Source organism: Panthera pardus, unplaced genomic scaffold (genome assembly GCF_024362965.1).
Source record: "Panthera pardus isolate Hobbes unplaced genomic scaffold, ASM2436296v1 HiC_scaffold_8, whole genome shotgun sequence".
NCBI lineage: Eukaryota > Metazoa > Chordata > Mammalia > Carnivora > Felidae > Panthera > Panthera pardus.
Window position 1 is genome coordinate 116,695,675 of NW_026527013.1, and position 20,797 is coordinate 116,716,471.

Sequence of the window (20,797 nt, forward strand, 5' to 3'; positions counted from 1 at the left end):
CGGTATAAGGTGGGCCCTTTACTCAGTGACTAGGTCAAGAGCGGAGCCCTCATGAATGGGACTCATGCTCTTGAGAGACCTCAGAGAGCTTGCCAGCCCCTTCCTCCATGTGAAGATACAGCAAAAAGGTGCCAGCTACAAACCAGGAAGAAGGCTTTTACCAGAATGCAACCATGCTGGCGCAGTGATCCTGGACTTCAAGCCACCAGAACTGTGAGAAATCAATGTTGCTTCTAAGAAGCCACCCAGTCGGGAGGACTTTGTTATAGCAGCCCGAACACACTAAGACAAACAACTAAAATTCCTAAAGCTTTAAAATTATTTTTAGATTACATTTTTAAAACACAGAATTCTCAGTGTTGGGTACGTTATGATAGATACTGGTTACTTGGGCATCCTCGAATTGCTGAAGGAATGAGGTTAAATTTTTGAGGGCCTACAGATGATGATGATGATGATGATGATGATGGTGATTTGTAGTTGTACTCCATGTACTTCTTTCTTTTAAATATCTTTATTGAGATATAATATACATACCATACAATTCATCCATTTAAAGTATACAAGTAAATGGTTTTTAGTATATTCACAAATATGTACAACCATCATACAATAATTTTAGAGCATTTTCATCACCTCAAAAAGAAACCTTGTGCCCTTTAGCCATTGTTTATTTCCACACTTGCCCATCCCCACCCTAGCCCCAAGCAACTACTAATCTACTTTCTGTCCATCTCTAGTTCTTGTATAGCCCTCCTAGGGCATGTGAAGTAGTATCTCTTTATGGTTTGGATTTGCATTTTCCTAATGACTAATGATGTTGAGCATCTTTTCATGTGCTTATTGGCCATTTCATGTATGTTCTTTGGAGAAATGTGTATTATTCAGGTCCTTTGCCATTTTCAAATTGGGCTTTCTTTTTCTTTTTTTTAATTTTTTTTTAACGTTTATTTATTTTTGAGAGAGACACACACAGAGCACAAGCAGGGGAGGGGCAGAGAGAGAGGGGGACACAGAATCTGAAGCAGCTCCAGGCTCCGAGCGGTCAGCACAGAGCCCAATGGGGGCTCGAACTCACAAACCTCAAGATCATGACCTGAGCCGAAGTCGGATGCTTAACCGACTGAGCCACCCAGGGGCCCTGAGCTTTCTTTTTATTACTGAGGTACAAAACTTGTAGATAAAGTCCCTTCTCAGATATATGACTTACAAGTATTTTCTCCTATTCTATATGTTGTCTTTTTATTTTCTTGATAGTGTTCTTTGGGGCACGAAAGTTTTTAATATTCATAAAGTCCAGCTTATCAATTTTTCTTTTATTTCTTGTGCTTTTGTGTCATATCTAAGAATATGCTGCCAAATCCAAGATCATGAAGATTTACCCCTATTTTCTTTTAATAGTTTTTATGTTTTAACTCTTATCTTTAGGTCTTTGATCCATGTTGATTTGTTGTTAATTTTTATACATGGTGTGAGATAAGGATACAGCTTCATGTTTTGTTTTTTTTTTTTTTGCATGTGGCTATCCAGTTGTCCCAGCACCATTTGTTGAAAAGAATATTGTTTCCCCATTGAATGGTTTTGGCTATGGATTATCTTTTGATTTTTAAAAATGGAGAGTCCTGCAAAGGAGCAGAAGCATTTGCTCCTAAGCTTTATCTAGAGCTCCTTTCATAGTGGTTCTCAAAGTGTGGACCATGGACCAAGCATCAGCATCTCTCTAAAAGCTTGCTAGAAATCCAAATTCTCAGGCTCTGCTTCAGACCTAGGAATCACAATTTCTGGAGGTGGGCCCCTGTAATCTGTTTTAATAAGCCCTCTAGATGATTGTTATGCATGCTAAAGTTTTCTCGTCCCTTATAACTGTGCCATTCAGTGGGCTGGAGATGTGGAAATTTCATAAGTTGGCTGGTAGGGTTTTCTGACCTTAAAAACTGGTAATTCACATGGCTCTTCCTGCTCGTTCTTAACAAGGAAGTGGAGGGCAAGGACTCTAACCAGTTCACTCTTGTAACCATGCTTTATAGAACATATCCAGTGGATGTCTTTTGAATGAGTGCATGCATGAGTGAAGCCAGAGAGATGGATTTGTTTCCTGGACTGTAGCCATTGACACAAGAATGGAAGCTTCTGCCTAGAAGAAGGCCTCACAAAACACTTAAGAATACGTGACAAAAAATCTGCTTCCTAATTAGTAAGGATTTAATGACTTAAGTCTCCAGTTATGGCTGTCTAGATTATTTGGAATATATTCCCACTGAAAACAACCAAAAGTACTGAGAAGGGAGCTTCTGGGTTGATGAATACATGGCAATGTGGGGAGAGTAGTGCACTCACAGAGCGTGGAAGTTCTGGGTACCTTTCCACATAGCTTGTCCTATGCATGTATTTCACCTAGCTGTTTCAAAGCTTTATCCTTTTATAATAACCTGGTAATCTGTTGCCAAGAGATGAACAGTATAATGTTGTAGAGAACAAAGAACACTGATTCATCACAGTTTCCATAGCACAGCAAAAAGGACAAGTCACTGTAGACAAGGACTCTGCCATACTCACCACAAAATCCCCAAGATAAAGCATAGTGTCTTGCAAATATATAATGCAAATATATGATGGGCTACAGATATTTATTGTCTAGGTGGTTTTCCTGGAGAGCAGACAATGACATGAAGATCTTAAAAAGGGAATCAATTACACTTTTGGGTTAAATTTTCTTAGAGAAGTTAAAATCTATTTCTGTCTGACCTTATTGATTTACCTGGAGGAGACAGACTAAAACAAAACAAAATGCTGAAAAGAAAAGAAGAAAAATACTTTTTTGAAAGTGACTAGTTGTTAACAAGATAGGAAATACCAGAGATCCATAAGAGGGAAAATAGGAAATCAACAAAACTAAAAGGCAGCCTGCAGAGCAAGAGAAGATATTTGCAAATGACATAGCTAATAAAGGGTTAGTATACAAAATCTATAAAGAATTTATGAAATGCAACACCAAAAACATATAATTCAGTTAAGAAATGGGCAGAAGACATGAGTAGACACTTTTCCAAAGAAGACATCCAGATGGCTAACAGACACATGAAAAGATGCTCAACATTACTCATCATCAAGGAAATACAAATCAAAACCACAGTGAGATACCACCTCACACCTGTCAGAATAGCTAAAATTAACAACTCAGGAAACAACAAATGTTGGCAAGGATGTGGAAAAAGGGGAACCCTTTTGCACTGTTGGTGGGAATACAAACTGGTGCAGCCATTCTGGAGAACAGTATGGAGGCCCCTGCCCCTCAAAAATAGAACTACCCTATGATCCAGCAATTGTACCACTATGTATTTACCCAGAGGACACAAAATACAGATTTGAAGGGGTACATGTACCCTGATGTTTATAGTAGCACTATCAACAATAGCTAAACTATGGAGAGAGCCCAAATGTCCATTGACTGATGAATGGATAAAGAACATGTAGTGTGTGTGTGTGTGTGTGTGTGTGTGTGTGTGTGTGTACACATATATAGACACACACACATATATATATATATATACATATATAAATATACATACATATATACATATACATACATATACACATGATGGAATATTACCCAGCCATCAAAAAGAATGAAATCTTACCATTTGCAATGATATGGATGGAGCTAGAGTATATTATGCTAAGTGAAATAAGTCAGTCAGAGACAAATACTATATGATTTCACTCATGTAGAATTTAAGAAACATGAACATATGGGAGGGGGGAAAAGAGAGAGGGAAACAAACCATGAGAGACTCTTAAAGATAGCGAACAAACTGAGGGTTGATGGAGGGAGGTGGGTGAGGGATGGGCTAGACCGGTGAGGTGATGGGTACTGAGGAGGGCACTTGTGATGAGCACTGGATGTTGTGTGTAAGTGGTGAATCACTGAATTCTACTCCTGAAACCGATACTCACTATATGTTAACTATCTGGAATTTAAATAAAAAATTAAAAAGAAAAAAAAGGGAAAATAGGGCGACAGAGAGGTAAAAAAAGCACAGGAGCCACTTTTGCCCTTAAGGCAGTGCCAATTGTTTCCAATTTCATTTTTGTTTTAAGGATGCTGTGGGGTGAGCAGTACAGAAATCAGTCAGGTGAGAAATCTAAAGGAGAGCATCTCTACAATAAGCTCCAAAAGATTACTATCTCATATTAGAGCTAAATTAGAAGTAAACCACCTCTCTTATTATCTTCTGTCCAAATTTTCATCTGCCCACCACCTGACCTTGGAGTGGTCCAGGATAGGTAGCATACCCCCAGGTACCTTGCAGGACCAACAAGATTCCTTTTTGGAGGAAAGACTGTTGGGGGAATGAGTTCTAAAGAATGAGTCAGACATTTAGGTGGGGGAATAACATGTCAAAAGGCTAAGAGTTTAAAAAGATTATGGAATTGAAAATTTCTGACAGCCTTGGCTCTAGAACCCTTCTTAGGAAAGGATCTGTTTTGTTTGATAAAATATTTTGTTAGGCCACTTGATACAGAGGCAGAGACTCTATGAGTATGGGTGTCAGTATGATACCAAGCCACCTAAGACTGACTAAGCTGCTCTGCTGTGGGAGGGATTTGATGTTTTGCTCTTGTGAGAGGAAGATGAGAGGTAAGTGGAGTACAGGGAGATGAAGGGAGAAGCCATCAAGATATTAGGAGACTGGACACTGCACTTGGGTGAAAAGTCAGTGAGGAACCCTAGTGACAACTGAGTTCAGGGACTTTTAAGAATACAGAGGTTACAGCTAATAAGGGACTTTAAGTTATGTGTTGTATGGTGTGATGTGATTCTTCCTCTTGACCTATAACTGATCAGGGAAGTTTACCAGGCTCACAAATGCTCTGTGTGGATGAGGTCTTTGGAGGAAACTGAAGAATATGTTTCACGTTTGGGTCAAAGTGTTGTTGAACAGAAGCAGTATTAAGTGGAACCAAAGGAAAAACCAAAGTCAGAAAGTCAGTAATGATCACCTCCACCCCACCCTGGGAATTTGTAACGTTTTGAGGAAGGCTTTGGACTTTCAGAAGGTATAAAGATTTGAGTGGAACTTATCCAGATCTTAAGGGCTGAGCAAATGGGAGTGGAATTTTGGGCCAAATCAGTAGAGATAATACAGAATCCAGGAATTTGAAGCACAGTAGAGAAGAGCTATCGTAAGAGATAAAGCAAGAGAGGAAAACAAGAACCAGAGCCTCTGGGCCTTGTAAGCCCTTTGGACTGTATTGTCTGAGCAGCGGGATCCAATTAGAAACACGGGAGAGGAGCTCAGAGAGAGGGGTATGGACTGTGGAACTTCTTTGTACCTGTATAGCACTTGGCTTAATGTAATCCCCTGTAAATATCTGCTGAATGGAATGAAGAACTAACACTGTCTTTTATAAATGGAATGCTTTATCTCGTAAAGTCACTAGATAGGTGTTGGCAAACCATGGCTTTTAGGCCAAATCCAACCTGCTGCCTGTTTTTGTCAGTAGAATTCTGTTGGAATGCAGCCACAACCATTCATTATATATTGTCTATTGTCTATGGCTGTTTTTTTGGCCATAGCAGAGTTGAGTAGTTCGACAGAGACTTTAAAGCCTAAAGTACAGTTGACCCTTGAATAACATGGGAATTAGGGGTGCTGACCCCTCATGCAGTTGAAAATCAGCGTATGACTTTTGACTCCCCCAAACCTAACTATTAAGTCTACTGTTGACCAAAAAACCTTACAGATAACATAAACAGTTGATTACACTATTTTGTAATAGTGTACACACATGTGGACACATATATTTTGTATGTTATATGTATTATGTATTGTATTCTTACAATAAAGTGAACTAGAGAAAGTGTTAAGAAAATCATAAGGAAAAGAAAATACATTTATATTACCATACTGTATTTGTTGGAAAAACATCTGCAAATAAGTGAATCCATGCAGTTCAAATCTGTGCTGTTCGATGGCCACCTGTATTTCCTGTCTGGCCCTTTACAGAGTAAGTTTGCCCATCTCTGCACTTGCTAGTCAAGGAGAATCTAGGTGACCATTGATTTAGGGTGCTGTCGAAGGGATGGCGGTATTCAGCTCTCAGACCTCTGAGGCTTTCACCAGCTTTATGGCTATGATCAGTAGACACGGTTTGGAGGACATGACAAGTGAAAAATATTTAAATACATTTGATTAATGACAACCTAAGCTTTAATATCTAAGTTTTAAAAGTTATATTTAAATTAGATGAGTCAATTTCTCAATATCTGACCTCCATATATTACATTGTCCTAGGAAGATGAGCCAGTAGAAAATGTTAATCAATCATTTGGGTTGGTATCCATCTAAAGCCAGTAAGTTGTAGGAATCCATTTAAAATAGAAGGCAAATGCAAAAATAAGTCCTGTTTCTCCTTTATTTTAGGGTCTCACATTTCCCCCCTCAGCTTTAATATTGACAGCATTGTATAGAAGGAACTAGGAACATAAATATTGAAGTTTTAGGATTAAGTAATGTGAAAGCTTAAATAATACATGTCTCCATAACAAAGAAAATAATAATAAATGATTAGTACTGCAATCTGTGACCACATAAAATTAAATGTTTACTTGTTTTTGAGAAAGATGTGTTTCCTAAGGATGAACCAGCATCTTGCTTTGGAGTCACTGTGGAGTTTTGAGTATTACATTCTACTTGGGGGAGCTGAATTTAGCCAGTAATTATTGGAAGGAATGATTAAAGGAAGCTCAGAACAAACATTTTCTCATTTTTAGTTGGCAGAGAACTAGTAGTAACAATAACAAAAAAGTTAAAGAATCTAAAAGCAGTGGAATGAATTCAGAAACAAAATGAGAACCAATGATGAAATCTTAAGCAATTCTCAAGGCACTTCTCTAATTGATGTTTGTTTGCTTAATGAGCTAGAGAACTTGCTAGAGATAAGGAGATGCCAACTGAATGGAAAAAGGAGACAGATCTCTGTCATGATTCTAAATAGCAGTATCAGCCATTCTTAAATTTTCAGTGGAAGAAATATAAAAGAATACCATCTGTTTATTAATATTTTTAAAGGAGATCAAGTCAGAGTATATATAATAGTGACTACTATGCTTGTTATGAAATACACCAGTGAAGAAAGTAACCGAAGTATGAAGAGTAACTCGCTTTTGGTCAGTGGGGAAGTTACAGCCATAGTCCTGGTTTTCTTACTGTTTTCAGTGCTTTCTGCTAGCCCACTGGTTCTCCAAGTAAGCTGAAAAACTTCTAAAAATGCAGATTTCCTAGACTCACATCAGAGCCCAGGACTCTCTATTTTTACAAAGCTGCTCAGGTAGTTCTGATGTGTTCTGTCTGCATACCAGTGCTGGATAACACTGGAGCTAGGCTGCCTATTCTGAAAAGAAAAAGTACACTGATGTGAGGAAGTCATTTTGTGTTGCTGTTAAAATTGCGGAGTTCAGAATACACTATGATATTTTAAAAAGGCATCCCTTTAAGTACATCCAAGTTTAGAAAACTAAACTGCTGAGAGGTAACATATGCTAGGACTCATGTTCATCCTTATCATTATGAAGGGTAAACCCTAAAGGCCAGGAGCTTTTTGTTGTGTTTTGCTTTGAGATACCTTGAGGTTTGAGCTGGGAGCCATAGACCCTGAACTTCCTCTGAAGAAGTAAGCCTCAGCATTGACAGAGTAGAGGTTCCAATGTTACCATGATGACACTTTTCAGAGCAGTTCAGAAGAAAAAGGGAACTTCTGTATGCTGTCCAGCTGCTTTTTAAGAGGGGGTTAAAAAAGGGGGTTCTGAGAATGCATGATCATCCTGGCTTTCCCATTTGGGGACTATGATAGGAAAGAATTCATATGGAATAAAAGGGAAAGCAAATTTTAGTTATTAGGAGTCAGGAACATGGTTGTACCTACCTACTGCTTCAAGGAGTACCTTATTGTAGTTTGCAGGTAACTGAACATATATTGTATTTAATTTTATAGGCAGTTAATAAAAAGCAATATTTTCTCAGAGATGCTTCTCTCCTTTTTTTTTTTTTTTTAAGTTTATTTATTTTGAGAGAGAGAAAGAGAGAGAGAGCAGGGGAGGGGCAGAGAAAGAGAGAAAGAGAATCCCAAGCAGACTCTTCACTGTCATCGCAATTCAGAACTCAGACTCACTGACATTAGGACCTGAGCAAAAACTAAGAGTCGGATACTTAACTAGCTGAGCCATCCAGGCACCCCTCAAAGATGCTTCTCTTAAATTTCATGCTATTTAAAAGGTTTTGGGGCCAATTACTAACCAACCATAGGACCATTTAGGTAGAAGAGATAAAAATTTCAGTGAAAAGCCTTATATACATGCTGTTAGTGAATTCAGTCAGATATGACAGCCTTAAATTCCTACTCAGATTCCTTTTGACCAAATATAAAATTTTATGTTGCTGTTTTTGAGCCAGGTACAGTTGTCTATCCCCAGATCATGAACAATCTGCTAAGAGTTTCCTCTGACTCAAGGGAAGCCCGTCCGATTCTGATGACTCTTGGAGCTGAGTAGGAATTTAGGACCGACAGCCATTTTGGGGAATCAGGGAACAGAAGAGCATGTGTAGCAAGGACTGACTTAGTAGAAGTGAGCTGAGTCCTCTTTCCCACAAATACGAAAATATTCCTTTTCATTTAATGAAAATGTCAGTTTACAAAATATGTTAAATATGATCTTTAAGTTAAAAAAATGGAGAAGACACATATCATGGTGTTAACGGTGGTTATTCTGGATAAAGGAAGTACAGAGGTTTTCTTCCTTTTGTTTTAATTTCATAGCTTTTCCTTTTGTTAGAAAAATGGAAAACTTGTTTTCTTTGTGGATTTCCAGGATTTCTAAATTATTTATGAGGAATGTGTTAGTTTTATAATTAGGAAAAGAAAAGCTTCTTTTTTCATATAAAGAGCATGTTTACAAACTGGACTAGATCCATGGAAGTCTGATCAAGATGGTGAAAGCCCAGATTCAAGAAGGAAGAGTTAAGTTTGCAGAGCAGCAGTATTTAGCCTGGCAAAGAGAACTCTCACAGAGCCAAAAAGATCTTCGAACTCTTGAAGGGCTGCTGTCATGGAGATGATAGGTAGATTATTCTTATTTTGCATGGAGAGAAGAACCAGGGTCAGCAGGTAGAAATTGAGGAGGAAAAATGTCCTCAGTAGAAAGAAATTATCTGATAACCAATAGCATTCAAAATTGGGATGGACTGCCTGTGTGGTAGTGATGTCCCATTTTGGAAGTGTAAACTGAGGCTGGGTGGCTTTCTGTATGATTTCTTAAAGAAGGAATTCTTAAACGAGAGATTTGATCAAGTGAAATTATAAATAAAACCAAACCAAACTGAACAAAATAACCATACAGGCGCTTTTTTTTTTTTAACCATCGAAGTGTTTTGAGATTTTTTCTTTTTCCTCAAAATGATTCAAATAAATACAATACAGAGAGCTGGCACTGAGATCTTAGAAAATTACTTGTTTGCACCTGTTGCTTCATATGTAAAATGGTGAAAATAATAGTACTTATCTCATAGGGGTGTTGTGAGGATTAAAAGAATCACTGTATACAAAGCATTTGGTACAGTGTCCATAAACAGCAATCAACATACGTTAGATGCAATTTAAGTAATAATTTGTAATTAGTGTGTTACAGGAAATTTGGTGAAGCAAACATTTAAATGGCAACCTTGAACAACGGATTCTGGGAGTGTTTTTGAACAGATGGTGTCAGGGGATGATAGGGAACCTCTTATACTACTCCTGATAAAATAAAAAGTTTGATCAAAACAGATTAATTTTCAAATGAAGGAAGTGATCATTCTGGAATTTTAGAATGTTGTGAATGAAATTGATGTCTGCCTTGTAAAGATGCACACCAACTTTTGATCAAGTTCCTAACAGATGTGGACACTACAGTTTAGTTAATTGTCATGTTATGCCATCCCTAAGGTGTGATAAACAGAAGAGCCCTCTATCTGAGTGTTTTTTTTTTCTCACATATAAAAATAAACTAATATATTAAAGCCCTTTGTAATTATTTACGTACTCTAGTTTTTGTTTTACCTGTCCTCGGAGGCAGTTGGGCGAGTAGCTGTTTGTAATGGAGTGTGCAATTCATTAGAGTAAAAGGTGTTTGACAATAGGTCAGCTCCTTCAAGCTCTCTGCAACAGTAGGGCCTGCCATGAATTACCTCCATGTTTCTTGAAAGGCACAGACTGGAAAGAAAAGAAGGGCACAGTTGGTTCCAATAGTCAACTGACTTGGTCACTATCACACTGACCCTTCCCTCAGGGCAGGCAGGAAACATACTTTATACTGCTAAGTTGTTCAACTCAACATTGCATAGAAATCAGGGGTTACCCTCCTCACCAAGAAACCATCTGTGGACCCTCATATATCACATCAGTAATAAATAGTAACTTAAATTCTATGGAAGTGAATTTCAAGGGAAATTGAAAGTGGAAGTGGAAGAGGTTCTTAAGGACAATCTAAACACTACTGAACGACAGGTCCATAACCATACAAGGCCACTCCTCCATGGACATCGACTGAGATTAAATTTTTGCCTCAAAGTTTACCATAACTATTCAAGAAAACTCAGCTGACCCCCCACCCCATCCCCTTAATATTTCTTAAAAGCAGGCAGAATCACACAGCAGAATCAGCAGCTGTGCTTCTAAAGGTTTCAGGGATCCGGAATGAGGGAAGAGCTTTGCAGAGAGGTGGAGAAGCAGTGGTGCAGCAGGACGCCAAAGGGTTAGAATCCCGCTCCTTCCCTCGGACTTGGACGGGGAAGCCAAGGAGGCGCCCCGGCTAGCACCGCGGGCCTCCCAGGCCATTAGCGTCCTGCCTAGCGGTGACTCAGGGGTTCGGACGCACCTGGGACATCAGCCTGGGGGGCGGCCCCGGATCACGTCTCCCCTTGCCCTCCCCAGAGCTGGTGGGCCTCTGCGGGGCGTGGAATCCCGCAGTTGTCCACACCTGCGGGCCCAGGGAGTTTGCTGGTTACGGGCAGGTGCGGGTGGGGAGAGAGAGGGACCGCGGGCAGGCCAGGGGTGGGGTTGAGGGTGCCTATGACGGCAACCGTGACCGTGGCACTAGGTAATGCATTCTTGCGGAGGGGCAGGAGGCTATTAGAGTTTTCGCAGGAAGCCAGCCTAGGAGCCTTGCGACTGGTAGTAATCCGAAACGGGACTGGAAGTGTAGAGAGAGGACAAGAGGCCCAGTCTAGAGGCGAAAGGGGCTCTTCCGGGGCTCCGGTCCCTCGGCCCCGCCCCCACATCTCGCCCCGCCCCCAGGCGTCCTCTGGTGGAAGATCGAGTTCTACTTGGTCTGCTTGTCCTAGGGTTTTTCTCCGGCCCTAGCATTCCCAGTGTGGACTGGGCTGAGGACGGGCTCAGCGCCGGGATGGAGGGCAGGACACCCTGGTGAGGCGAGAGCATCCTGCCCATCTTCCCCCTCCGCCTCCTATTGCTGGAATGGGGGGCTGCGGCCGCTTTGAAGGTGGCTTCGCTGGACTCTGCACGCGTGCTCCGGAGTTGTGCCCTGTGGGACACTTGGCTCTTTCTTCCTCGGGTGGGTGCGGACATGGCAAACGGGCAGGTCTGGCTGCGGCTTACTATCCAGTTCCCAAGGACCTAGCCCCACCTTGATGACCTCAGTTACGCGCAACCCCTGCCCTCCCACCTCCATCCCCTTTCCCCCAGAAGCTAATGTGAACACGGTTCCGCACCTACAGAGCCCTGAGTTTCTGTGATGACTGAGACACCCCCCTACCCCCGAAGGACCGGGATGTGGGAAGCTTACATTTTGAGAGAGGCTAGAACTGAGCCTGTAGGAACACAGAAGGATGCGGAGGTAGAGAGATTACCTCTGAGAAGGGAGTTGTTCTCTGATTCTTAAAACAGCTTTTTAATCAGCTGGCCAGTGGATATTCATTTTGTGCTGTGCTTTCTAGGTGAGTGTTAGGTGACATGCGAGAAAGAAAGGTGCATCGGAGTCGGCAAGGTCGGGATTTTATATTCTTGGTCAACTTGATAGTCTCTGCACCTCTCCCCCAATTCCACTAAGCTTGCAAGAGTAAATACTGCTGGAGACAGAATTGTGAATTAGGTGAAGTTTGCCCTCATCTTTCCCCTTTATACATTTTATCCCCCCAACCCCCTCCAAGTAACTTCTCAATGGAAGTCCATCCTAATCTTTTTTTGCCTTTTTGCTGCTCTAGGGTTTTCAGGATTTCCTTTTAAATTCCTTCCCATTGAATTCCCTGTCAACTTAGCCTATTTCATGTGCCCAGCCTTCCAGTAATTTCTGTATCCCACCTTTCTCTTGTGCTTGACCTTTGTTCCATTTCCTCATGGCTTGATTCTTCCTGGGTGGTAATAATTGAACACAATAGATTTAATCAGGGATATCTGCTGAAGCTGCATCACAAGCCATGGGCTCGTATGTATGTGGATGGTTGTGAGACCAGGGAAGTTAGGGCCACAATGGGACCCAGGATATGTGGTGAGAGTCTCCAGGTTCTAGTGAGTTTGAAATTTTATTTTCTGTCAAACGGTGTAAAGAGTAGGAAAATAGCATTACTTATTTTTAACTTTGTTATCTCCAAATAAAATTTATAGGCAAGAAAAAAAAATTCATTGTCAGATCTTTGTAAAACAAGTGTTCTCTTTGGAAATGCTTCCCCATCTGAAAGGTTCTTGAGGATGTCAGAACTGGGTCTACTTGACCACGCTCCTCAGCCATCAGATCATGTATATGTGACCCCAACCAAAAGTAAGCACCTGCCTTGGGATGCTCAAAATAACTGATTTCTTAGGTGTGTCACCACTTCCTGTGGAGTCAGATCACCTTTCTATCTCTCCTGACATACTGTTCTCTCTGTCACCACTTCATTTACCTTAATGTATTCTTTGAGTCACTAGTAATCCCACCAGCAGAGAAGATGAAATTTGGGAATGAAAAAAATGTATGCATAGAATACTGTGTCTGGGTTGACAGAAATTCCAAACCGTTAAAGTTAGACCTTTCGCCTTCAAGGAGATAATATACAGGAAGTATATAATAATGTAAGCTATACTCTATAACTTTTATTTTAAATCTGTTATAAAGACTTTTAATTAAAGTGATATTTGATAATGAACCAAATAAAGTTTTGAGGGATCTCGTACTTCTTGGCAGATATGGGTATTTAATCCACCCCCCGCAGTTTCACTGATATAATTGACATATAAGATTGTATAAGTTTAAGGGGTACAACACAATGACTTCATATATATATATATTATGAAATGGCTGTGACAGAAATTTTATTTATTGGCATCTATCACCTCATATTGTTTCAAAAAAGAATTTTTCCCCTTGCGATGAAATCTTTTGGGATTTGCTCTCTTAGCAACTTCAAATATACCAAACAGCATTGTTCACTATAGTCATCCTGTTGTGCATTATATCCCAGTACTTACTTATTTCATAAACTGGAAGTTTGTACTTTTTGACCGCCTTCGCTTGATTCCCTTACCTCTCACCCCCTGCCTCTGGCAACCACAAATCTGATCTCTTTTTCTATGAGTTTGTTTTTTTTAGATTCCACATATAAGTGAGATCATACTGTATTTATCTTTCTCTGTCTTACTTAGCATAATGCCCTCAAGATCCATACATGTCAGGAATGCAAGATTTCTTTCTTTTTTATGGCTGAATAGTTTTTCTGTGAGCACACGTGTACCACATTTTCTTTATCCACTCATCTGTAGATGGACACTTAGGTTGTTTCCATGTCTGGCTATTATAAATAATGCTGCAGTGAACATGGGGTGTAGATCTCTCTTTGACATAGTGATTTTATGAATATTTAAGTTTTTTTTAATATATTTTTTTAAAGTTTATTTATTTTGAAAGAGACAGCGACAGCACGAGTAGGGGAGGGGCAGAGAGAGAGGGAGAGAGAGAGAGAGAGAGAGAGAGAGAATCACAAGCTGTTGCCACGCTGTCAGCACAGAGCCCTAGGTGGGGCTCAAACCCATGAAGCCACAAGATCATGACCTGAGCTGAAACTAAGAGTCAGACGCTTAACTGACCGAGCCACCCAGGCATACTTCATGAGTATTTTTTAAATGGAAAAAGTTTGGGGCGCCTGGGTGGCTCAGTCGGTTGAGCGGCCGACTTCAGCTCAGGTCAGGATCTCGCGGTCCGTGAGTTCGAGCCCCGCGTCGGGCTCTGTGCTGACAGCTCAGAGCCTGGAGCCTGTTTCGGATTCTGTGTCTCCCTCTCTCTGACCCTCCCCCGTTCATGCTCTGTCTCTCTCTGTCTCAAAAATAAATAAACGTTAAAAAATTAAAAAAAAATAAAAATAAAAATAAATGGAAAAAGTTTGAGTATTATTCCTTGCCTAGAAGATGGGTTGGGAAGTCTTTTTCAGTGACTTTAAAACATACATTAAAAAACAACTGTAAAACTTAAAACCTCGTTGATTCCAATGTATGTATCCTACTTACTAGGATGATAATTAAAACTACATATTCTTCTGGCTTTAAAATTAAACTGATTACAAATGAGTTTAATGACACTTTAATATTAAATTGAGGTTTTTTTTGCCTTGAGTAGCTAAGGAACTGTGTACTCATTGCAATGACATGGGTGCAGATATTTATAAAATGTCCTTATTTGGTAAATAATCCCTAATTTCCCAGAGTGTGTCAGGGATTGCCCCAGTGCCTGCAATCTCTGGGGATATGGAACAGGAAACAGTTACGATCCAATGAGGTAGGTGCTACCTTGGGAAGCAAACACCCTTGTACTTCTAGCCTCAAGAATTATGGAAATTAGTAATGCTGGATATTTTATTCCTGGCCTCTGGTAGACTCCTCTAAAGATGGCACCCATTGCACTTCTAGCCTCAAGAATTATGGAAATAAGGACTATAGTAATATTGGATATTTTCTTCCTGGCCTCTGGTTGACTAGGCTCTAAAGATGGCCCTTAATGAACCACAGCTCCTGCTATTAATGCTTATGTGTAGTTCCCACCTACATCTGTATGAACTGCTCTGTGACTCGTGTTAACCACTGGAATGCAGAAGTATGCTCTGCCAATCCTAGACCTAGTCTTTAAGAGGACTGGTCGCTTCCACTTTCTCACTCTTGGGACACTTACTTTTGAGAGACCTGAACCACCATGAAATAAGTCTGACTACCTTACCAGAGGGACCCTGTGGGAAGATTACGTGAAGAGGGAGAGGGACCCTGTTGTCATAATGTCCCTATTATCTGAAGAGATGACTCCAGTCTCACCTGTCACCCGACTGCAACCAGATGAGAAGCCCCAGGTGAGACCAGTGGAAGAACTGCCTACATGATCTCAGACCTACAGAATCACAAAAGGTAATAAAATAGTTGTTCTTTAAAACCACCAAGTCCTGGTATGGTTTCCTGTGCAGTGATAGATAACCACTTATTGTATAATGTTTGTACATACTACATAATTTGTTTTCTTTCTTACCTTTCTAAATATTAGAATGTTTTAATATTTTAATGTTAGTTAGAATGTTGGTGGTTGACTTTACAATGTAGTATTTAGGATGCAGAATATTTTTATGGCATTGTAACTAAACTAGGAGACGAAATAACATCATCCAAAAATAGAAATAGTGACTGTTAGGGTCATCTGGGGAGTGGGGGAGTGAGTGATGGGATATTCATTTGTATGAAGAATAATTTCATCATTTAGGTGGAAGCATGCCATATAATTGTTGCATTGACATTTAAATATGGGTAGAAATGTGTCTGTGGATACCTTAGGGTCAAAGGAGTAGAGCGTAGGCTGGTTGATGCCACAGTAACACATAACCACCAAATCTAAGTGGCCTAAAATCTCAGCGGCTTGTTTCTCCTTATGTTCCATAAACCAGTACTGCAGGGGACCCTGCACCTTGTCATTCAAGGGCTGCTGTCTCCTAACTCTGCCATTTCAATGTGGGGCCTCAGGGTTTGCAGCAGCAGAAGGGAGTGTAGGTAATTAAGCACCAGCTCTTAGCTGTTTCTACTCACAAGTGATTCACAGCAGTTTATAAACATTCCTATGGCCAAGGAAATTGCAGGGCATGGCCTGCGATATGTCATGTTCCTGTGTGTCTAGGGAATGGGAAATGTTAATGAATTCTAGTAACGTCAGTCACAGTGTTCTTCTAGTACTTTGCCTCCCTCCAAGTTTTACCTTCACCCTATCATTCTCTATACTACCACCTGGGAGATTTTTGTAAAATGCAAATCTGACATGTGTCTTGCTTGAAATTCACCATGGACCCCTGTTATTCACAGCATGAAGGCTGACTTCTGATTTTGAAAAAAATTTTCCTAATCTAATCTTTCTCAATCCTGTCCCACAGCAGCCCACCCTTCAATTATATTGACCTTACTTGCAGTAAGGAGCAGAAACCATGCTTATTATTTGAGCAGGGTAAACTTAATATAAAGGATTATTAACTAGTAGAGGCTGGTTAACTACGAAAAGAGGAAGATTTAAACTTCTTAGAAGACAGAGTGTCTGTCATAGGTACACACAGCCTTCGGATGGAGAAGAAACCTGTTAGAGGTGTAGGTTAGCACTGTTCTCTAGAAGTGGTCTCATCTTAGAGGATGTGAGTTGGCCAGGACTGGCCTCTGGAAGTGGCCTGCCATTGCTGGAGGCTATGTGCTGGATATGGCTGCTGGTAGAGAGAGAGAGTGGTCTAATGGCCAGTTGGAACGCTTCTAGGTGGATGCCAGGCTCTAGTGATGAATAGTAATAATAAGGGATCAGTAACTGAAACAGAAGTGTCTTACTGTTATCATTGCCTTGCAGGGGGTCATTCCAGTGCTTTCTATTGATGAAACTTAAAATTCTGCCACCTGATGACGGAGAACTTTTTGCAGGATCCAAGTCCAGTATCACAAAGTGCAGGGCAAAGAAGAGTGGATTTGGAATGGAGAGCCAATAAATTGATAACTTGCACACCCTAGTAATGGTAATTTATTTAACATACACTGTGTACCAGATGCTGTGATAGAAGAGTGTGTGTGTGTGTGTGTGTGTGTGTGTGTATGTGTGTGTTTGTAGGTGTACATAATTTTAAAACCCACAGCATCTCTGTGAAGTAGATATCCTCATTTGACATATACAAAAAATGATCCACTCTTGTCTGGACATTAAAGCTATGCTCTTCTCTGCCATCCTGATATTCTTTTCTTCTCTGTGGAAAGTTAAATGTGCCCTCTTATCTTCCCCCTTAGTACTTGCCTCTGTATTACAGCACTTATGTTGCAGTACCTTTTGGTTTGTGTGTCTACCTCTCTCGGTAATGTAGGAGACCTTGAAAAGCAGGAATCGTATTTTTTGTTTCATTTTGGGTTCCCAGTGCCTACCTTTAGTACTTAGTACCTAAGAGGCACTTAAATACTCATGAAAAGAATAATTATTTGGATGTCCCCTCCTTGAAACCAATGTCAGTGAGCTAGATAACTCTGGAAACATATAGGTAGGTGCTAAGTAAATCTCTTGAGTTGGGTTGAGTATTTACTATTGGATAAGCTAGTAAGGTCTTGTTGAATATTGGGAATAGGGAAAGCCTTATTTGTTTTTATTTTATTTTATAATTTGGTTTATTAACACCATAATGTGATAGGAAACTGTCAATTTAAAATCTCTTTTATATGTTTGTGCATAGGAAAGGTTTGATTCCTAAAAAACATTTAGCCCATCATAAAATGGTACAATTTTAGGTCACAGTCATGGATAGGTTCTGCTGTTGGCCATTCCATTAAATCTCCTTTAGGTTCAAATTCTACCTCTGTCAGTTTTTCTTTCTTTCTTTTTTTTAAGTTTACTTATTTATTTTGAGATAAACAGAGACAATGTTGAGTGGGGGAGAAGCAGAGAGAGAGGGTGAGAGAGAATCTCAAGCATGCTCTGTGCTGCCAGTGCAGAACCTGATGCAGGGCTTGAACCCACAAAACTGTGAGATTGTGACCTGAGCTGGAACCAAGAGTTGGATGCTTAACCGATTCAGCCACTTAGGTGCTCCTACTTCTGTTAGTCTTTCAAGTAAGAAACTTTGGAATCATCCTGTGGATTATGTTATTGGTATTTAAAGAGTTTTGAGTTTTGGGGGCGCCTGGGTGGCGCAGTCGGTTAAGCGTCCGACTTCAGCCAGGTCACGATCTCGCGGTCCGTGAGTTCGAGCCCCGCGTCAGGCTCTGGGCTGATGGCTCAGAGCCTGGAGCCTGTTTCCGATTCTGTGTCTCCCTCTCTCTCTGCCCCTCCCCCGTTCATGCTCTGTCTCTCTCTGTCCCAAAAATAAAAAAAAATAAAAAACGAAAAAAAAAAAAAAAAAGAGTTTTGAGTTTTGTTCTAGCAGGAGTTAAATTACCAGCATATATGAGGCTTGGTTTTATGCTTTTTTAGAGTGCTTTTTTAGGGTGGGTCTATTTCAATCCCCCCCCCCCACCCCCCCCCCCCACCCCGGCCCTTTATGAAATGGCCTTAGCTGAATGGCCAGAGTGTTCACCAAAGTCTCCACTCTTGCTTAGCCTGAATTCCGGTGTATCCCTGGCACTGTTCAGTATCCAGAATCCTTGTTCAGTTCTTGTGTCCTCAGTAGCTGTTCTCTGCTAGTGCTCCTGGAGTTTTGCTGTGTGTTTGAGATCCCTCATAGATCTGAGTCTAAGATTCATGAGCTTCCAGGATTTGATAACCCCTGATTTTTCCTCTGCTTCCCTAGCTTATTGTCATTATTATTTCTTTTTATTTTTCTATTCTTTTTTGCTCCTTCAGGCCTCTAACATCTGTGTAATCACTTTTCTATATTAAATTCCCTCTGCTGAAATGCCTAGTTTGGTTTCTGTTTTCCTAACTATTCATATTGTGTCACACATAGAAAAGAAAAACCTGTTGAATAAAAAAGTAAGAAACACAGTGAGATCTAAAGCACCATACCATTTATTTAAATACAGACAGAGTGACATAATCAATAGGCCATTTTAAACCTCAGTCCCCCATATAAGAAGACCCAACTAGCAACTATCCATAGACAAGACACCATTGTAAAAATTGCAGAACCCAGGGGTAAGGCTGAAGCACCTCCCATGTCCATAAAGATTGAGAAAAACCACATTAGGAGAGTAGGAGTGACTGCACTTTGTATTGTCTTTCTCTCACTGGCATAGTGCTGCACTGATGTCCCCCCAGGGCCTATAGTTTCTCCAGTGGGGAAAAATATAGAACCCAAGGTGGACATCCAGCTTCTGAGCATTGTGGGATGCTTCCCAGAAAGCCCACTTGGGTCTTACCTCACAGAGATCACTGGGGGAATCTGTGGGGCTTAACCACTGAGGATAAGATAGAGATGGAGAAGACGGTGGGGCTTACAGCAGCCAAAGCTCAGAACTTGGCAAACCCTATTCCTGCTTGCAAAGATCCCAGTCAGTGGCTCTGTCCATCTGCAGAGCAAAACCAGTCTAGACAGGGAACTTTGTTGGCAGTTCTACTTGATTTGGGTCCCGAGCTAACAGGCTTTACTGGCTGTTGAGCCTGTTCTATGCCCCTTAATCCCCAGGAAGAGAAGCAACATTGCAGTCCCGATTGCTGAGTATAGCCTCCTGCCTGATCAGGAAATCCAGGCAGCCACAGAGTCTATCCTACAGCCATGCAGAGATGGAGGCTCCCAGGCAGGGAGTAAGTAAGTATAGATCTGCTCCCATAACCAGGGAGCATGAACAGTGACCCTGGGAAGGCTTGGAGCCAACCCTACATTACTATCCAGCTGCAGAGCCCAGCCTACAACCCAACCCAATTGCTGAACCAAGTCCATGGCCTTGCCAGCAGGGAACTGAGCCAGTGAACCTGCCAGACCTCAGAGTACACTATCTGGACCCACCCTACTGCAGGATACAGCCGAGGCCTCTCCTAATCAGAGAGCATAGCCAGCAGTCTACCTAATCATGAAGCATAACCTGTTGTCCTGCCCAACTTCAGGGTACAGCCTATGGCCTTGCCTGATCACAGGAACCAGCCTGAGACCTGACCAACCATTTAGCTCTGCCTGCATTCCCACCTGAGCACAGAGCCTAGTCAGTAGCATCATCCAGTTGGAGAGAACAGTCTGAGATCTAATCTACAATCTACAAGCAATTGTAGAGCTGAGCCCATAGCCCTGCCCGACTGTGGAGTTCAACCAGTGGCATCACCCTGCCATGGAACATAGCCTGTGACCTCACCTTACCAGAGATGATTGTAGAGCCCAGCTAGTGACCACATCTGACTGAAGCATGGCCAACAGCCCCACCCAATAAGAGAGCCCACCCAACTACCTTGCTTAATATGTAGCCCAGCAAGGAAGCCTACCCAAGCCTAGAGCTCAACCAGTGGCACCCTCCTGCCAGCCAACCTCAGAGCATGAGAAGTGGCCTCGCTTAACTAGAGACCCTGATAGCAAGCCCATCTGCTCACAGACTGTACCAGCTGACCCATTCAGTCCAAGCTGAGCTGACTGTTGAAGGTCTTTCTCTGCTGAAGTGAACCTGTAAAGTATAGAGAAGAGGCTACTTATTCAAATGTATAGATACTAATGCAAGAAATCAAGGATCACAAAGAATCAGGGAAACATAACTAAAGGAAACAATAACTGACCCTAAAGGAATGGGTATCAATGAACTATCTGACAAGGAATTCAGAATAACCCTCTAAAGAAATTCAGTGAAATATAAGAACGAACAGTTAAACAAAATT

The 20,797-nt window shown here is 41.1% G+C and overlaps 1 protein-coding gene and 1 long non-coding RNA gene across 2 annotated transcripts in view; one reads left to right on the top strand and one right to left on the bottom strand.

Moving 5' to 3' along the window:
- Positions 1 to 11,027, bottom strand: part of CUNH7orf31 (chromosome unknown C7orf31 homolog) — a 42,706-nt gene extending 31,679 nt beyond the window's left edge. The window contains exons 1-2 of the mRNA XM_019443631.2: positions 10,913 to 11,027; positions 10,096 to 10,248 (exon numbers count right to left, since the gene is read on the bottom strand). Coding sequence (XP_019299176.2) covers positions 10,096 to 10,229 — 134 coding nt within the window. The 5' untranslated portion in view covers positions 10,230 to 10,248; positions 10,913 to 11,027. The remainder of the gene's footprint in view (positions 1 to 10,095; positions 10,249 to 10,912) is intronic.
- A 3,397-nt stretch (positions 11,028 to 14,424) lies between these two features.
- LOC128775516 (uncharacterized) lies at positions 14,425 to 17,026 on the top strand. Its single transcript, XR_008420222.1, has 2 exons — positions 14,425 to 15,417; positions 16,877 to 17,026. It is a non-coding gene; the product is annotated as an uncharacterized LOC128775516 (long non-coding RNA).
- The last annotated feature ends 3,771 nt before the right edge of the window (positions 17,027 to 20,797 follow it).